A 12985-nucleotide genomic window follows, 5' to 3' on the forward strand; every position below is an offset into this window, starting at 1 on the left:
ACTGGCCTTCCCAAAAAGACCATAAGACAGTTGCAGCTCATACAGAACGCTGCTGCCAGGATTCTGAGCAGAACCAGAAAATATGAACACATCACACCAGTCCTCAGGTCTTTACACTGGCTGCCAGTTACATTTAGGATTGATTTTAAAGTATTATTACTGGTATATAAATCATTCAATGGCCTAGGACCTCAATACATTGCAGATATGCTCAGTGAATATAAATCCAACAGATCACTCAGATCATTAGGATCACATCGGCTAGAAATACCAAGGGTTCACTCTAAGCATGGCGAGTCTGCTTTTAGCTACTTTGCCAGCCGTAGCTGGAACCAGCTTCCAGAAGAGATCAGATGTGCTCCTACCGTAGTCACATTCAAATCCAGACTCAAAACACATCTGTTTAACTGTGCATTTAGTGAATGAGCACTGTGCCACTGTTTGTCCGACTGTTTGCACTGTATTTTATTTTATGTTTTAATTATTCTGATTTCATTTGATTATTTCTGTATTTTATCTTTTATTCTAAACTGTTTTAATTATTCTGATTTCTTTTGATTATTTTAATTTCTTCTATGTAAAGCACTTTGAATTACCATTGTGTATGAAATGTGCTATATAAATAAACTTGCCTTGCCTTGCCTTGCCTTGCCTTGTGAGTGGAAAAACCGCACTTGCAACTTTGGGCCGGCGGACCACCTTCCAGCGTCAGGAAGTATCACGTGATTTCAGCTCTCGCGATGTAACGAATTGCTTTACGGCACTTGTTAAATACAAGTACTCTACAGCGACTCTAGGGGTCGCTGCTTGACAAAAACGGAATTCCTGCATAGTGCTGCTTTAATGGGTAAAGCTACAGTAACGTCTTCAGCTAGTCAGCTTGAGATCCTTTCCATCTAACAGTATATCTCTGAAGCCTAGTGGTGAATGTTTTATAAGCAGGAGAATCATCTCTCTTTTTTTACTTATGAGAAAGAACTATATTCATCCGCAGTCACGCAAAGCCGAAGCACAACCAAAACAATGTTCTTCTGCAAAATGCATGCAGTTTTGATTTTTATCACTAGATGGCCAAAAGTTACAGCAGTACAGTACCTTTACAGCATGAATTACCCGTAAACATGTTACCATAACACACAACATATGAGATATTTTCATAAAAAACTAGATGACATTCATTTTACTTTTATTAAAACTTATTATTTTATGTTGCAATTCTTCATTGATAATTTACTCAATTAAATAATCAATGGATTTCAATTTTATGGACAATATTTTTATATATTTAATGACAATATATCATAAAGTTTTTTTAAGGCATTATACGATAAACATGTGCTCACTTGAGAAAAATGTTTTCTATATACCAGGCCATGAATAGGAATAAAAATTATAAATTAATGATTTTTTAATTTATATGATCCCACTTTAATAAGGTCTAATAAAATAATAAATAAAATAATAAAAAAATTAATAAAATTATTCAATTCAATTATTCAATTATAATTGTTTACACTCTTAGAAAAATGTTTTTCAATTGGGCTCTTTAAAGAACCCAAGAGTTCTTAACTCCATTTTAAAGAACCCTTCATACCAAAAATACACTTTCATCTTTAACTGGTTATTAATATTTTTTCTAGCGATACAGTGTTTAATTAATTAAAATGTTATCAAAACAAAAACAACATTTATTCAAACTAGATCCATAAAATGATCCCATGATGGAGCGTCTAACGGAACCCTTTAAGGTTTCATATAGAATCTCTTTTTCTAAGAGTACATGCATGTTGTTCTGCAAAACTCTTGCCAGATTCAGCGTTTTGCTGCTCAGCGGTGACAGCTGAAGGTGTCGCCTGGGAATGTTCCCCACTAACACCAGTGCTGAACTGGCCAATAGATGAGCAGGAATGCACAGCTCAGGCAGAAGGAGACTGTGAATGTGTGGTGGGGCCGGCCAGCTGTGTGTGTGTGTGTGTGTGTGTGTGTGTGTGTGTGTGTGTGTGTGTGTGTGTGTGTGTGTGTGTGTGTGTGTGTGTGTGTGTGTGTGTGTGTGTGTGTGTGTGTGTGTGTGTGTGTGTGTGTGTGTGTGTGTGTGTGTGTGTGTGTGTGTCGCAGTCTTCAAGCCAAGTGTGTCTTTAAATAAGGACTTTAGTGAACTCAGATGCTTCAATAACAATTTAGACTATGAAGGACATATGGATTCATTACATGGCATTTATTGCTGTGAAACCAACTGCACTGCTGAGTGTGCACTTTAGTGTGCTATTTGTTGAGTTTTAATTTAAACAATTCAATTAATCAACAAAGTACAAAAGGTCATTCTATATGTGCTATATATATATGATATATTTATTTATATTTATTTGATATATTCAGCCCTGAGTGGCTTATTACTTAATTAAAACATTATTATTATTATTATTATTATTAAATGTTTTATTATACTGTATTTATTTTATTATTATACTATTTTTAATAATATATAATAGTGTAATATTATATTATATTTTTAATATTATTATAAAAGTACTGTCAGCAAGGGGTTGAATCAAAGATGAAAATAAACGGCTGGATCTATTTGAAAGACATTTAAATGAAAACAAAACTCAGAAAAACACTTCTCATGAAACAAAAACACGGTTAACAGAACAACTACTATACTTTGACGAGATCTGAGAAAGAATGAAACAAACACAGGTCCGTAATACAGAGGGAAACACTAAAGGCCTAAATGAGATCATTAACAAGACACAGGTGGAACACACGAGGGCAAATCAAAAACCATGGCAACTAACTAACTAACTTATGGGAAAACTAACACCGTTTGCAACAAAAAACGTACAACTTTTTATGCGTTTGGTCGTTCATTTACACGACAACGGCGTTTTGGGGCCTGAAAACACAAACTTTTGAAAATGGGTTTCAAAGTGCAAGTTTTTGAAAACGGTCTCTGTGTAAACAACAAAAACGTGAATCTCTGAAGACGATGACGTCATGCACGTGCGTATTGCGTGTTCAGTCTATAGTATTTCATCGCCATCTACTGGCCTGGCAGCAGAATACAGCGTTTTCTGTTGTTTTCGCGGATCCGTGTGAATGGGGATCGTTTTGACAATGGTTTCGTCTGTACGTGAAAAAACTGAAAGGAAAAACTTCTGCATTTTAAGCGTATCGTACCCTAAACGAGATCATTAACAAGACACAGGTGGAACACACAAGGGCAAATCAAAAACCATGGCAACTAATGAACTAAGTCAAAAACATGAGCAGGAAACAGTGTAAATTCACTCAGAAACTCAAACCCAGAACAGTCTTGACAAGAACACAGACGGAATCAAATGTTGGTTCAAATGTTGACATATCTTACTAAGATGTGATTTTCATGATAGCTTATTAAGTTAAAAAAGTGGACCAAACCCTAACCCTAACTCATTTAAACAGGTTTTGAACCCTGTTTTGGTTTTGAGACAGTTGTATGTAACTTTCAACAAGAACAATCCTCCTTTGGCTAGACCGTCCCATTTAACAACGCTCAGTCAGACCTTCACCATGAACGATAGTTATAAATGAGTTTTTTCTGCTCTCTCGTGTCATTAAGTCTAATAAGTCCAACGCTCACAGTGGTCCGGTGGTCATACGACGCCACAGCACACGGCTGGTGTAAGGATGTGTTTGCATGGGTGAGATCACAGCAGAAAAGCTCTCGACATGTGTCAGGACGCTGGAATCTGCTCCCATTCTTTCTCCACAAAGGAAATCAGGGGTGGAGGACAAATGTGTGTCTTTAGGAAACTCATGGCTGAAGTCACAAACTATAAGAATAAACTTGTTACATTTATCAGGAAGTCAAGTCACTGCACTTCCGTTGTTTTCTTCCCCCATTAGTCTGATTAGTTTGCACTTATAAAGGAAAGTTTATAAGGTCAAAAAATTTCCTGCCAAAGGACTGTGAGAACGAAACATTTGAATCAGTTTTATTAAATGTAAAGTTATGACTGGAGACTCTGATTGAATGAGGCATGTTTGTAGAGAATACATTCCTTGGCAACAGCCAACAGTCATTGATCAATAAGTTATGACAACATGTGTTTTTACATTGCTTTAACTCTTCAAAATAAAATGTAAATAACTTTTTTATGGCATACAAGATTTTGTTTCTCATTTCTTTAACTCATTTGAACTCATTTTTTAAAAGTCAGTTTAATGTAATTTAAGTTAAAATCACTTAAACATCCAAGTTAATTGTACTTAAAAAATTGAGGCAGCAACTTTTTTACAATGATAATTTACTCAATTATTCATTAAACCAAGTAATAACACTTGATTTAATGAATAATTGATTACTATTAGTAGTAAGCTTACTTATATTCATTGAACATTGTTGTGTTTTGTTATCTCTCTGATACCGCTGTTTATAGAAGCAATAAGCCACAAGAGGCCGTTTACAGGGATTTTCACACGCTTTTAAGCTTCACGACATATTCATAACGGATTGTTTTATTACAGAGGGTCATGCATCTCTGTGGTAAAAGAAAGAAGTGTGATAAATTGTTTTGAACTTGCATTTGCAGTGTACTTCAAAAAAAGTATATTTAATAAAAATCGGTACTTGGATACTTAATAGGAAAGAAATAAAAGGCCATTTAAGTGCACTTAAAGAGAGTCACTTTTATGACTGTTTTAACAAACTTAAGTGCACTTAAAAATGGAAATAAAAGGCTTTACTTTTGAAGTACATGTTAAATCACTGTTTTTTTTAATAAAGTTTTGTCGTGCTTTAAAGAAGTAATTATTTTGGTGTGATGACTAACATACTAAAGCACATGATCTGCATGATCATATTCTACATCCCTTAATCACCCAAGACATAAACTTAACAACTACCTTACATACTATTAAAAAGCAGTGATTAGGAGTTTACTGAGGCAAAAGTCGTAGTTAATAGAGAGAATTAGACCCTAAACTAAAGTGTGAACAAATACATGATATACAAGTTTCAATAGAAATGACATAAAGGTATTTTAGTTTACCATAAATGCTTGTCAGTACATTCAGCAGCAACTTTAATCATATTTCAAAGGCAAAAGAAGTAATTATAAAATACTTATAAAGTCCAACATAAGTTGTTTAAAAAGGCACTAAGTTCAGCTAACTGCATTTGATGGTAACACTTTAGTAGAGGAACAATTCTCTCTTTTAACGAGTTGCTTATTAGCTTGCATATTGGCTGTTTATTAGTACTTATAAAGCACATATTAATGCCTTATTCTGCATGACCATATTCTACATCCCTTAATCACCCAATACCTAAACTTAACAACTATCTTACTATTAATAAGCAGCAAACTAGAAGCTTATTGAGGCAGAAGTCATAGTTAATAGTGAATATGTGTTTCTAAAGTTTTACCCATTTAATATTACTAAACTAGACTCGAATGCAATTTCGTGTCTAAAAACATTACATTCAGTTCACACTTATGTTCTTTTAAAGTATATTACATCTGCAATAAGTACTTATTAGGGTTTAAAGTATGCTGAAGTTTACTTCTTTTTGACAAAGGGAATAGAAGTTATGAGGAGAAGTTATTCACCTCTTATTAACACACATGCATAGAAAATTATTAAAAGTATTAAATATATATTAACTGATATTAGACCAGTATCAAAGGGTCAAGAAGTTCATCAAGACGCTTCTACAACATTCATTTTTGTCGGACTACAGATGCTTGAGAACATTTGATTTTTGTTCTCAAAGCCCCTGAAGCCCAGCTCAACACAACAGTGGGCGTCTGTATCCTCTGTGGAAAACTGAGTTACGTAATGCACTGTAATACTTCCTTATAACTGGCTGCTTTATTCAAAAAGCCTGACTACCAGCGTCTAATCCTGAATCACACAAAAGACCTGTAACTTCATGTTGGTCTGGCTTAATAAAGATTTGACACCATTACCAAATGTGTCCGCAGATGATCCCCATCTAAACATCAATGATGTGTCACACTTCAGCAAAGTCTCAGTTTTATATTAAAGAGATATCATTTGTGATCTCTGGTTCAGAGATCAATGTCATTAGCGTGTGTGTGACAGCAAGTGATGCCATCTATAGTCTGAAATTAGAAGTGTTAAATCAAGACATCTGACCACATGTGCCTTTAAAGACAATGGCATAATTCCACAAAACATATTCAGTATCAATCATCATATTATACTGATTTCTGAAGGATCATGTGACACCGAAGACTGGAGTAATGATGCTGAAAATTCAGCTTTGATCACAGGAATAAATTACACTTTAACATTATATTCACCTAGAAAACAGTATAATATCACAATATTACTGAAATATTACTGTTTTTACTGTATTTTTAAACAAATAAATGCAGCCTTAGTGAACAGAAGAGACTTCCTTGAAAAACATTTTAAAATCTCTAACTTTTTGAACACTGCTGTCGGCTACATTACAATTACAATGAAGACCTCATACCAACTTTTACTATCTGTTAATAAAGACACTTTTTCACTTTGTCATCACTGAGAAACTTCTCAAAAACAAGCTCAGCTCTCCATCTATCGTCAATGTCGTGAGCCTTGATACTTGTAGAAGAACATTAGATTCTCTTTCTAAGAAGTACCTTGTAGTTTCACGACAATAAGCAGGTTAAAACTGCAAAACTAGATTTCAACATGATTTAAATTGTGTCAATTTAGGTTTAGATTTGATAGAATCTCTGAATATCTACAAAATCACAAGTTTTGTGGGAAAACAAAGTCCCCCACAGTGTCATATGGTGTGTCAGAGAGTTTGCGGTCACACTGTATAATGTCAGGCTGTTTCCTGTCTCCTCCTCCTCCTCCTCGGGACAGCGGCTCATGGGGGACGGTCTCTTAAAATCCCTCCACTCCTCCGTCCACCACCCTAGTTCCCTGTCCCGGATTACAGTCTCCGTCCCTCCGCTGCGTGTGAAGATGTGTTCCCTGGGATTCGCCAGGTCTCTGGGATTTGCCCTCCTTCCTCTCGCCACTTGCTGCATCGTGGCAAACCTCCTGCTCTTCTTTCCCGACGGGAAGATGATATACATTCAGGAGCATCAGGTGACCACATATGTCTGGTTCTTTATGGGGATCGGAGGAGGTGGTTTTCTGGTGAGTGTCAGATTTGTGTTGGTGTAAATGTTGTCTTGTGTGGGAAAGTGTCTGGAGACACACTCTCGCTCCCCGTGAGCAAAAAACTGAATAAACCCTAAACATTGTCTTAATTAAAATATAAAAACGGTAAATGTTTTAAAGGTTAGTGTGAGGTTAAGATCGAGTTAGGCTATTGAAAAATCACTGCAATGAGGCAATAAATATATAATAACTGTAAGCGTTTGGTTTAGGGGTTACGTGTAGTAAATAAGCGTAATAAAAAAACAGTAAAAGTCAATGGGAATATTCTTGGTCAAAAGCGGTGCAGTTTGAGTGTGTGTGATGAGCAATACACTCTCAAGACAGTTTGAAAGTATTTTATGATTTGGGAAATTGGTCAAATTCAAAATCAAATTCAGCTTCCTGCCCACACCCCCTTGAAGGATAGACTTAGACACTGTGAAGCTGCTTTGATGCAATCTGTATTGTAAAAAGTGCTATATAAATAAAGATGATTTGACTTGACTTAAGCTGGGTTTAGGGACCCGATTACCTTTAACCCATTTTTCATATTTTTCGCACAGGTCTGTTTGTGTGAATTTGGGCGACTCATACAAAACTAACAAATTATCCGATTGGGTTGGAATGAATGTTATAAAGTTTTCATCTCTTGGTTGAAAATTAACACATTAAATGAGAAAATAATGAGTTAACACTTAAATAAATGGATAAAGAGACCTTATTACACAAGACATAGGCTACATCTGAGGAAACAATGAAACACTTAAGCAATGAAAACCTTCCTTGTAATGAAATCAAACTGAAGTACTGGGTCAAAATCTTCAGATAATCAATATGTTTGTCAATATACTAATCGCATTAGGGGTGTAACGGTACCCTCATATCACGATTCGATACATATCAAGATACTGAACTCTCGATACATTATTATTTCGATACTCCAAGACATAATAAAAAGTTAACAAAAAATGTAATGTTGATTGAAATTGCATTATTGTACATAAAACTCTTACGACAAACATGTTTTCTAATATCTTCATTTGTTGCGTATACCGATCTGCACATTATTGTATTGCGATGTTATGTGACACGATCTATTGTTGCAACCCAACCCGATCTTACAGCAATTCGTACGTATTTTACGAGGTGGCTAATTTGTACGAATAGATACTATTTTTGCTAAATCGTACATATTTTACGAGTTGACCAATGGGTATGAATTCGTACGTATGACCTTCCCATGACCCCGCCCCTAAACCTACCCATATTAGGGTTTAGGCTAATCCTACGAATTCATATGAATTGGTCGTGAGATAGCGCTGTACAGCCCTAGTTCCTAGTCGACGATATCTTCATAATCTTTCATCAAAATGCCAGATTGCTTCCACATCCAACACAATTTTCCTTTTTTCTTGACATTACCAAACCACTTTCATAGTCCAAGGATAAAATGTTCAGTTCTTGTTGAATATCCCATTGATGTCAGAAGTAAAATGCAGTAATTAAGGTTCAATTACTCGGTTGAACTGTTTTGAAAACTGCTTGTCCACATTCAGGTGCTGATCCCGGCCTGCGTGTTCCTGGGAATGGGGAAGTGTGTGGATTCCTGTGGGACAGAGAACTGTGCGGTGAGTGTTGGGAAGGGGGTCGTGGCCTTGATTTGAGCTGTAATTGCACAGGGGTGTGTTTCCCGAACGCATCGCTAGCCAACTATGGTCGCAAGTTCTGTCGTTATAGTTCAACAAATCAGTGTTTCCTGAAACTATAGTTCTAACGAACATTCGCAAACAGCATCGCAAAGTTGTGTGTTTGAACAACAGATCTCGACCTGTGGTTAGAAGCAGAGTTTCTTGTTTGCATGACATCTGGACTCAATAAATCCTTATCTTGAGCAAAATAAGCAAGTTGACATTTAGTACAATCAATATCTTTTATTTAGAATACATACAAATGTCATATATGTGTAAAGCATCGTTTTTGAAGAGTGTGAATGTGCTCTATTACATGAGAACGAGCCTATGATTGAATCTGTAAATAAAGCAAAATATCTGAGAAAATTGAGAATTAGTCCTCAGATGCCATGTCTGTAATTTCTAGCAAAACATCTAGCCTTAATACTATCTCAAACAGATTCATTAAACGTAGATATTACTTCACTCCTGCGTGACATCATTAAACAATATGGTTGAACGAAGAATTTGCGACAATGCGGTTTCGGGAAACAGTCGTGACTAGCTAGTCGATTTCTTCAACGACGCATCGTACTACGGTAGTGAAGCGGTGAGTTACAGCGTAGTACAGGAAACACCCCTGGTCAGCCAGATTGATGAGTTTCCCACTGTGTGTGTGTGTGTGTGTGTGTGTGTGTGTGTGTGTGTGTGTGTGTGTGTGTGTGTGTGTGTGTGTGTGTGTGTGTGTGTGTGTGTGTGTGTGTGTGTGTGTGTGTGTGTAGATGTGTGGTTCTGTGATAGCGGCTCTAGTGGGGCTCTCCGGCTCCGGCTTCTGCTTCCTGATCTCCGCTTTGGCGCTCCTGAAGGGGCCGTACTGCCTCACTCCAAAGGGATGGAAATCTCCTTTTGAGGGCGACGGGGGAAAGTGAGCTCTCTTTTTCTTTCTTCTTGATATGCGTTGATGGTGACTTCATTAGACAAAAGTCCTGAATTCAGTAACACTTTACAGTACTGTTCCTTCATTACTGAATTACTACACATGAACAGAGGAGTAACGCCCTATTAACATTCTAGCAACTACTATTATATAAAAAGAAACTCTGATTAACACAATAGTAAGTAATAGCGCTGTTGAATGTGGTAGTTCACTAATCAGTAATTACTATTTTTTTCATACCTCACTGAGAACTACTACAGGTTCATAATTAACATGAATAATGCATAATTTATAATAAAAGGTAATGGTAACCCACTAGTAATGACTCAAGTGTTACTAAAGGAACTACTAATAATTTGGATCAGTAAAACATGAAAACTAACTAATATTGACTGAAGTCATTGTAAGCTTTTTGTAAGATTTTAAATCTAAGATTCCTATCGATGGATTTGGCAACACTTTAGTCATTACTAGTGTGTTCCCATGATCTGCACTTTAGATTACTGATCCAAATAATTAGTAGTTGCTTTCGAAGGATGTAGTAACACTTGAGCCATTACTACTGGGTTACCATTATCACCTTTTATTATACATTTTGAATTATTCATGTTCATTATGAACCTGTATATAGTAGTTCTCAGTGAGATATGAAACAAATAGTAGTTACTAGAATGTTAAAGGACAATTCCGGCCAAAAATGAACCGAGTCGACCGTTCTCTGGGATGCGTTTTCATGATAATCGAATGTACCCAGATTTAACGTTAGTTTTAGTTTAACCACAGATTAGTTTATAACGCTAGTGTATGAATAAGTAAAAATAAAAATCGCTTGGTAATACCACTAACAAGGCTCAAAATAGCCCCACACTAACACGCTAGCATAAGGAGGGTCTCTACCTGGAAACCGAAGCATTGATAACTTTGTAAGTGTACAGACAGTTTAATGAGTAGATACTTTACAAAGACAGTACACTTCGCGTATACAAGCAGGAGCCGTCTTTGGAAAACGGTCTCGACCAGTCGAACCACGAACGCCGTGCTACGTGCTGGTCGATAGTCACAGTTCAGCTCACGTAGCATGTGTTCGTGGTTCGACTGGTCGAGACCCTCATTATGCTAGCGTGTTAGTGTGGGACTATTTTGAGCCTAGTTAGTGGTATTAACTAATGATTTTTATTTTTACTTATTCAATGCCCCATACACTAGCGTTATAAGCTAATCTGTGGTTAAACTAAAACTAACGTTAAATCTGGGTACATCCGATTATCATGAAAACGCATCCCAGAGAACGGTCGACTCGGTATCCATGCGTTATTTAGCCCTTGGTTCACTTTTTGCCAGAATTGTTCTTTAATAGTGTGTTCCTCATTTGTCCCAGTGTGGTTACTGATTAATGACGGACAGTATTGTTAAGTGTTACCCTGATCTGGACTGGTTGGTTCCTCAGGTATCTGCTGGCTCCAGAGGGATGGTCTGTGTGCACTCAGCCGGCTAGCGTGGTGGAGTGGAACGTGACGCTGCTGTCGATCCTTCTGGGTCTCAGCGCGCTGGAGTTCCTCATCTGTTTCCTGCAGCTCGTCAGCGGCCTGGTGAACGCCGTGTGCCGGCCCTGCTGCTACAAACAGGAGTACAGCCTGAACGCCTGAGGACCGAGCACTTCCCCGACACTGCAAACACTGGCCCACAGATCTGACAATCACACACCCTCACAGCTGTGTTTCTGACTGTCACACACACTCACAGCTGTGTTTCTGACAGTCACACACACTCACAGCTGTGTTTCTGACTGTCACACACACTCACAGCTGTGTTTCTGACTGTCACTCACACTCACAGCTCTGTTTCTGACAGTCACACACACTCACAGCTGTGTTTCTGACTGTCACACACACTCACAGCTGTGTTTCTGACAATCACACACCCTCACAGCTGTGTTTCTGACTGTCACACACACTCACAGCTGTGTTTCTGACTGTCACACACACTCACAGCTGTGTTTCTGACTGTCACACACACTCACAGCTGTGTTTCTGACTGTCACACACACTCACAGCTGTGTTTCTGATGGCGTTTCCACTGCAGTCGAGGTTTTATTAGCGGCGCATGTTCTCTCAATAGAACAAACATTTCTATTGTATACTAGCTGCATTATGCATTTTGCTAAAATATAAAAGTATTTTTTTATGAGTTCTGGTCGTTTTGTACAGGAAGCTGTTTTGTAAATTATTTAAATACTGAGAGTAATAGAAGATAAGTTGATGAATGTTGTTTTATATACTTATAAAAGCTGTAATATGTTTTAAATATTCCCGTTAATAAATACATGGGTTTTTGTTTCAGTGTAGAGTACTTTTGCCTGTTTTGTTAAATTTGTGGATAATTTCACATTTTTGGGTTTCAGCATTTGCTGTACAGTGTTAATGCAAAAAATCCCCTGGGAAGTGGTTGCTGTAAGCCTCACTATCCCGTTGCAGGATTAATCTCTCAAACTTAAAGCCGTGTCACACTGTAGCACTTGCACAAAGCCCTGTTGGTATGTGCTGGTATGGTATCCTCTTGGTGTGTGTTTATAGACATGCAGATTTCTCTCCAAACATAAGCAACACTAAGTACGTCAGCACAAACTCTTTAGTTTACAGATCTGTGAAAAGGCATTTAGCCCCCATCCTGTTTTCATGTATTTTTGAGTATAAATCATACTAAACAGTTTCAGATTTTCAATCCCTACAGTATAGTATTGCCCCATAATCTTAATAACTGGTTGTGCCAACAGTAGCAGAAAAAGCAGAAGCAAATACTTTAGAGAACAGGAGCTCAGTCTTTCACATCGCTGAGGTTCTTCATTTCACACCAGCTTTATTTCAGCCCCAATGGAGGTTTATTTCAGCATGAACTCAATCAGGTTCAATCTTTGACTGGATATTCAGAGGCATGTTCACTCCTGTGCTCCTGCGAGGACTTGAGATGAAGCAAGCTCTAAATCAACATGAACCAATGCTAAATTTTTCTATATATCCAACGCATTCTCATCCTTTGGCGTCTTATAGGTGACGCCATATGACATTTCGTCGAAATCTTACGCACATGGCATCCTTTAGCGTCAATATAACGCGCACTGTTATGGGTAGGTTTAGGTCTGGGGTAGGGTACGGTTATGACGCCTTGGGATCTGCGTCTCATATTCACGCTAAACGATGCCATGTGCGTAAGATTTCAACGAAATGTACAAAGC

The 12985-nt window shown here is 37.4% G+C and overlaps 1 protein-coding gene across 1 annotated transcript; it reads left to right on the forward strand.

The window, feature by feature from the left end:
* Positions 1-6899: 6899 nt before the first annotated feature.
* LOC143741290 (transmembrane 4 L6 family member 1-like) lies at positions 6900-12092 on the forward strand. Its single transcript, XM_077233722.1, has 5 exons — positions 6900-7143; positions 8703-8774; positions 9599-9741; positions 11201-11429; positions 11766-12092. Exons 1-4 carry the CDS (start codon positions 6967-6969, stop codon positions 11397-11399), a joined length of 591 nt encoding a protein of 196 aa, XP_077089837.1. The 5' UTR covers positions 6900-6966; the 3' UTR covers positions 11400-11429; positions 11766-12092.
* The last annotated feature ends 893 nt before the right edge of the window (positions 12093-12985 follow it).

This window comes from Siphateles boraxobius, unplaced genomic scaffold (genome assembly GCF_051911475.1).
Source record: "Siphateles boraxobius isolate OS27281-9 unplaced genomic scaffold, OSU_SipBor_1 184, whole genome shotgun sequence".
Taxonomy (NCBI): Eukaryota; Metazoa; Chordata; class Actinopteri; order Cypriniformes; family Leuciscidae; genus Siphateles; species Siphateles boraxobius.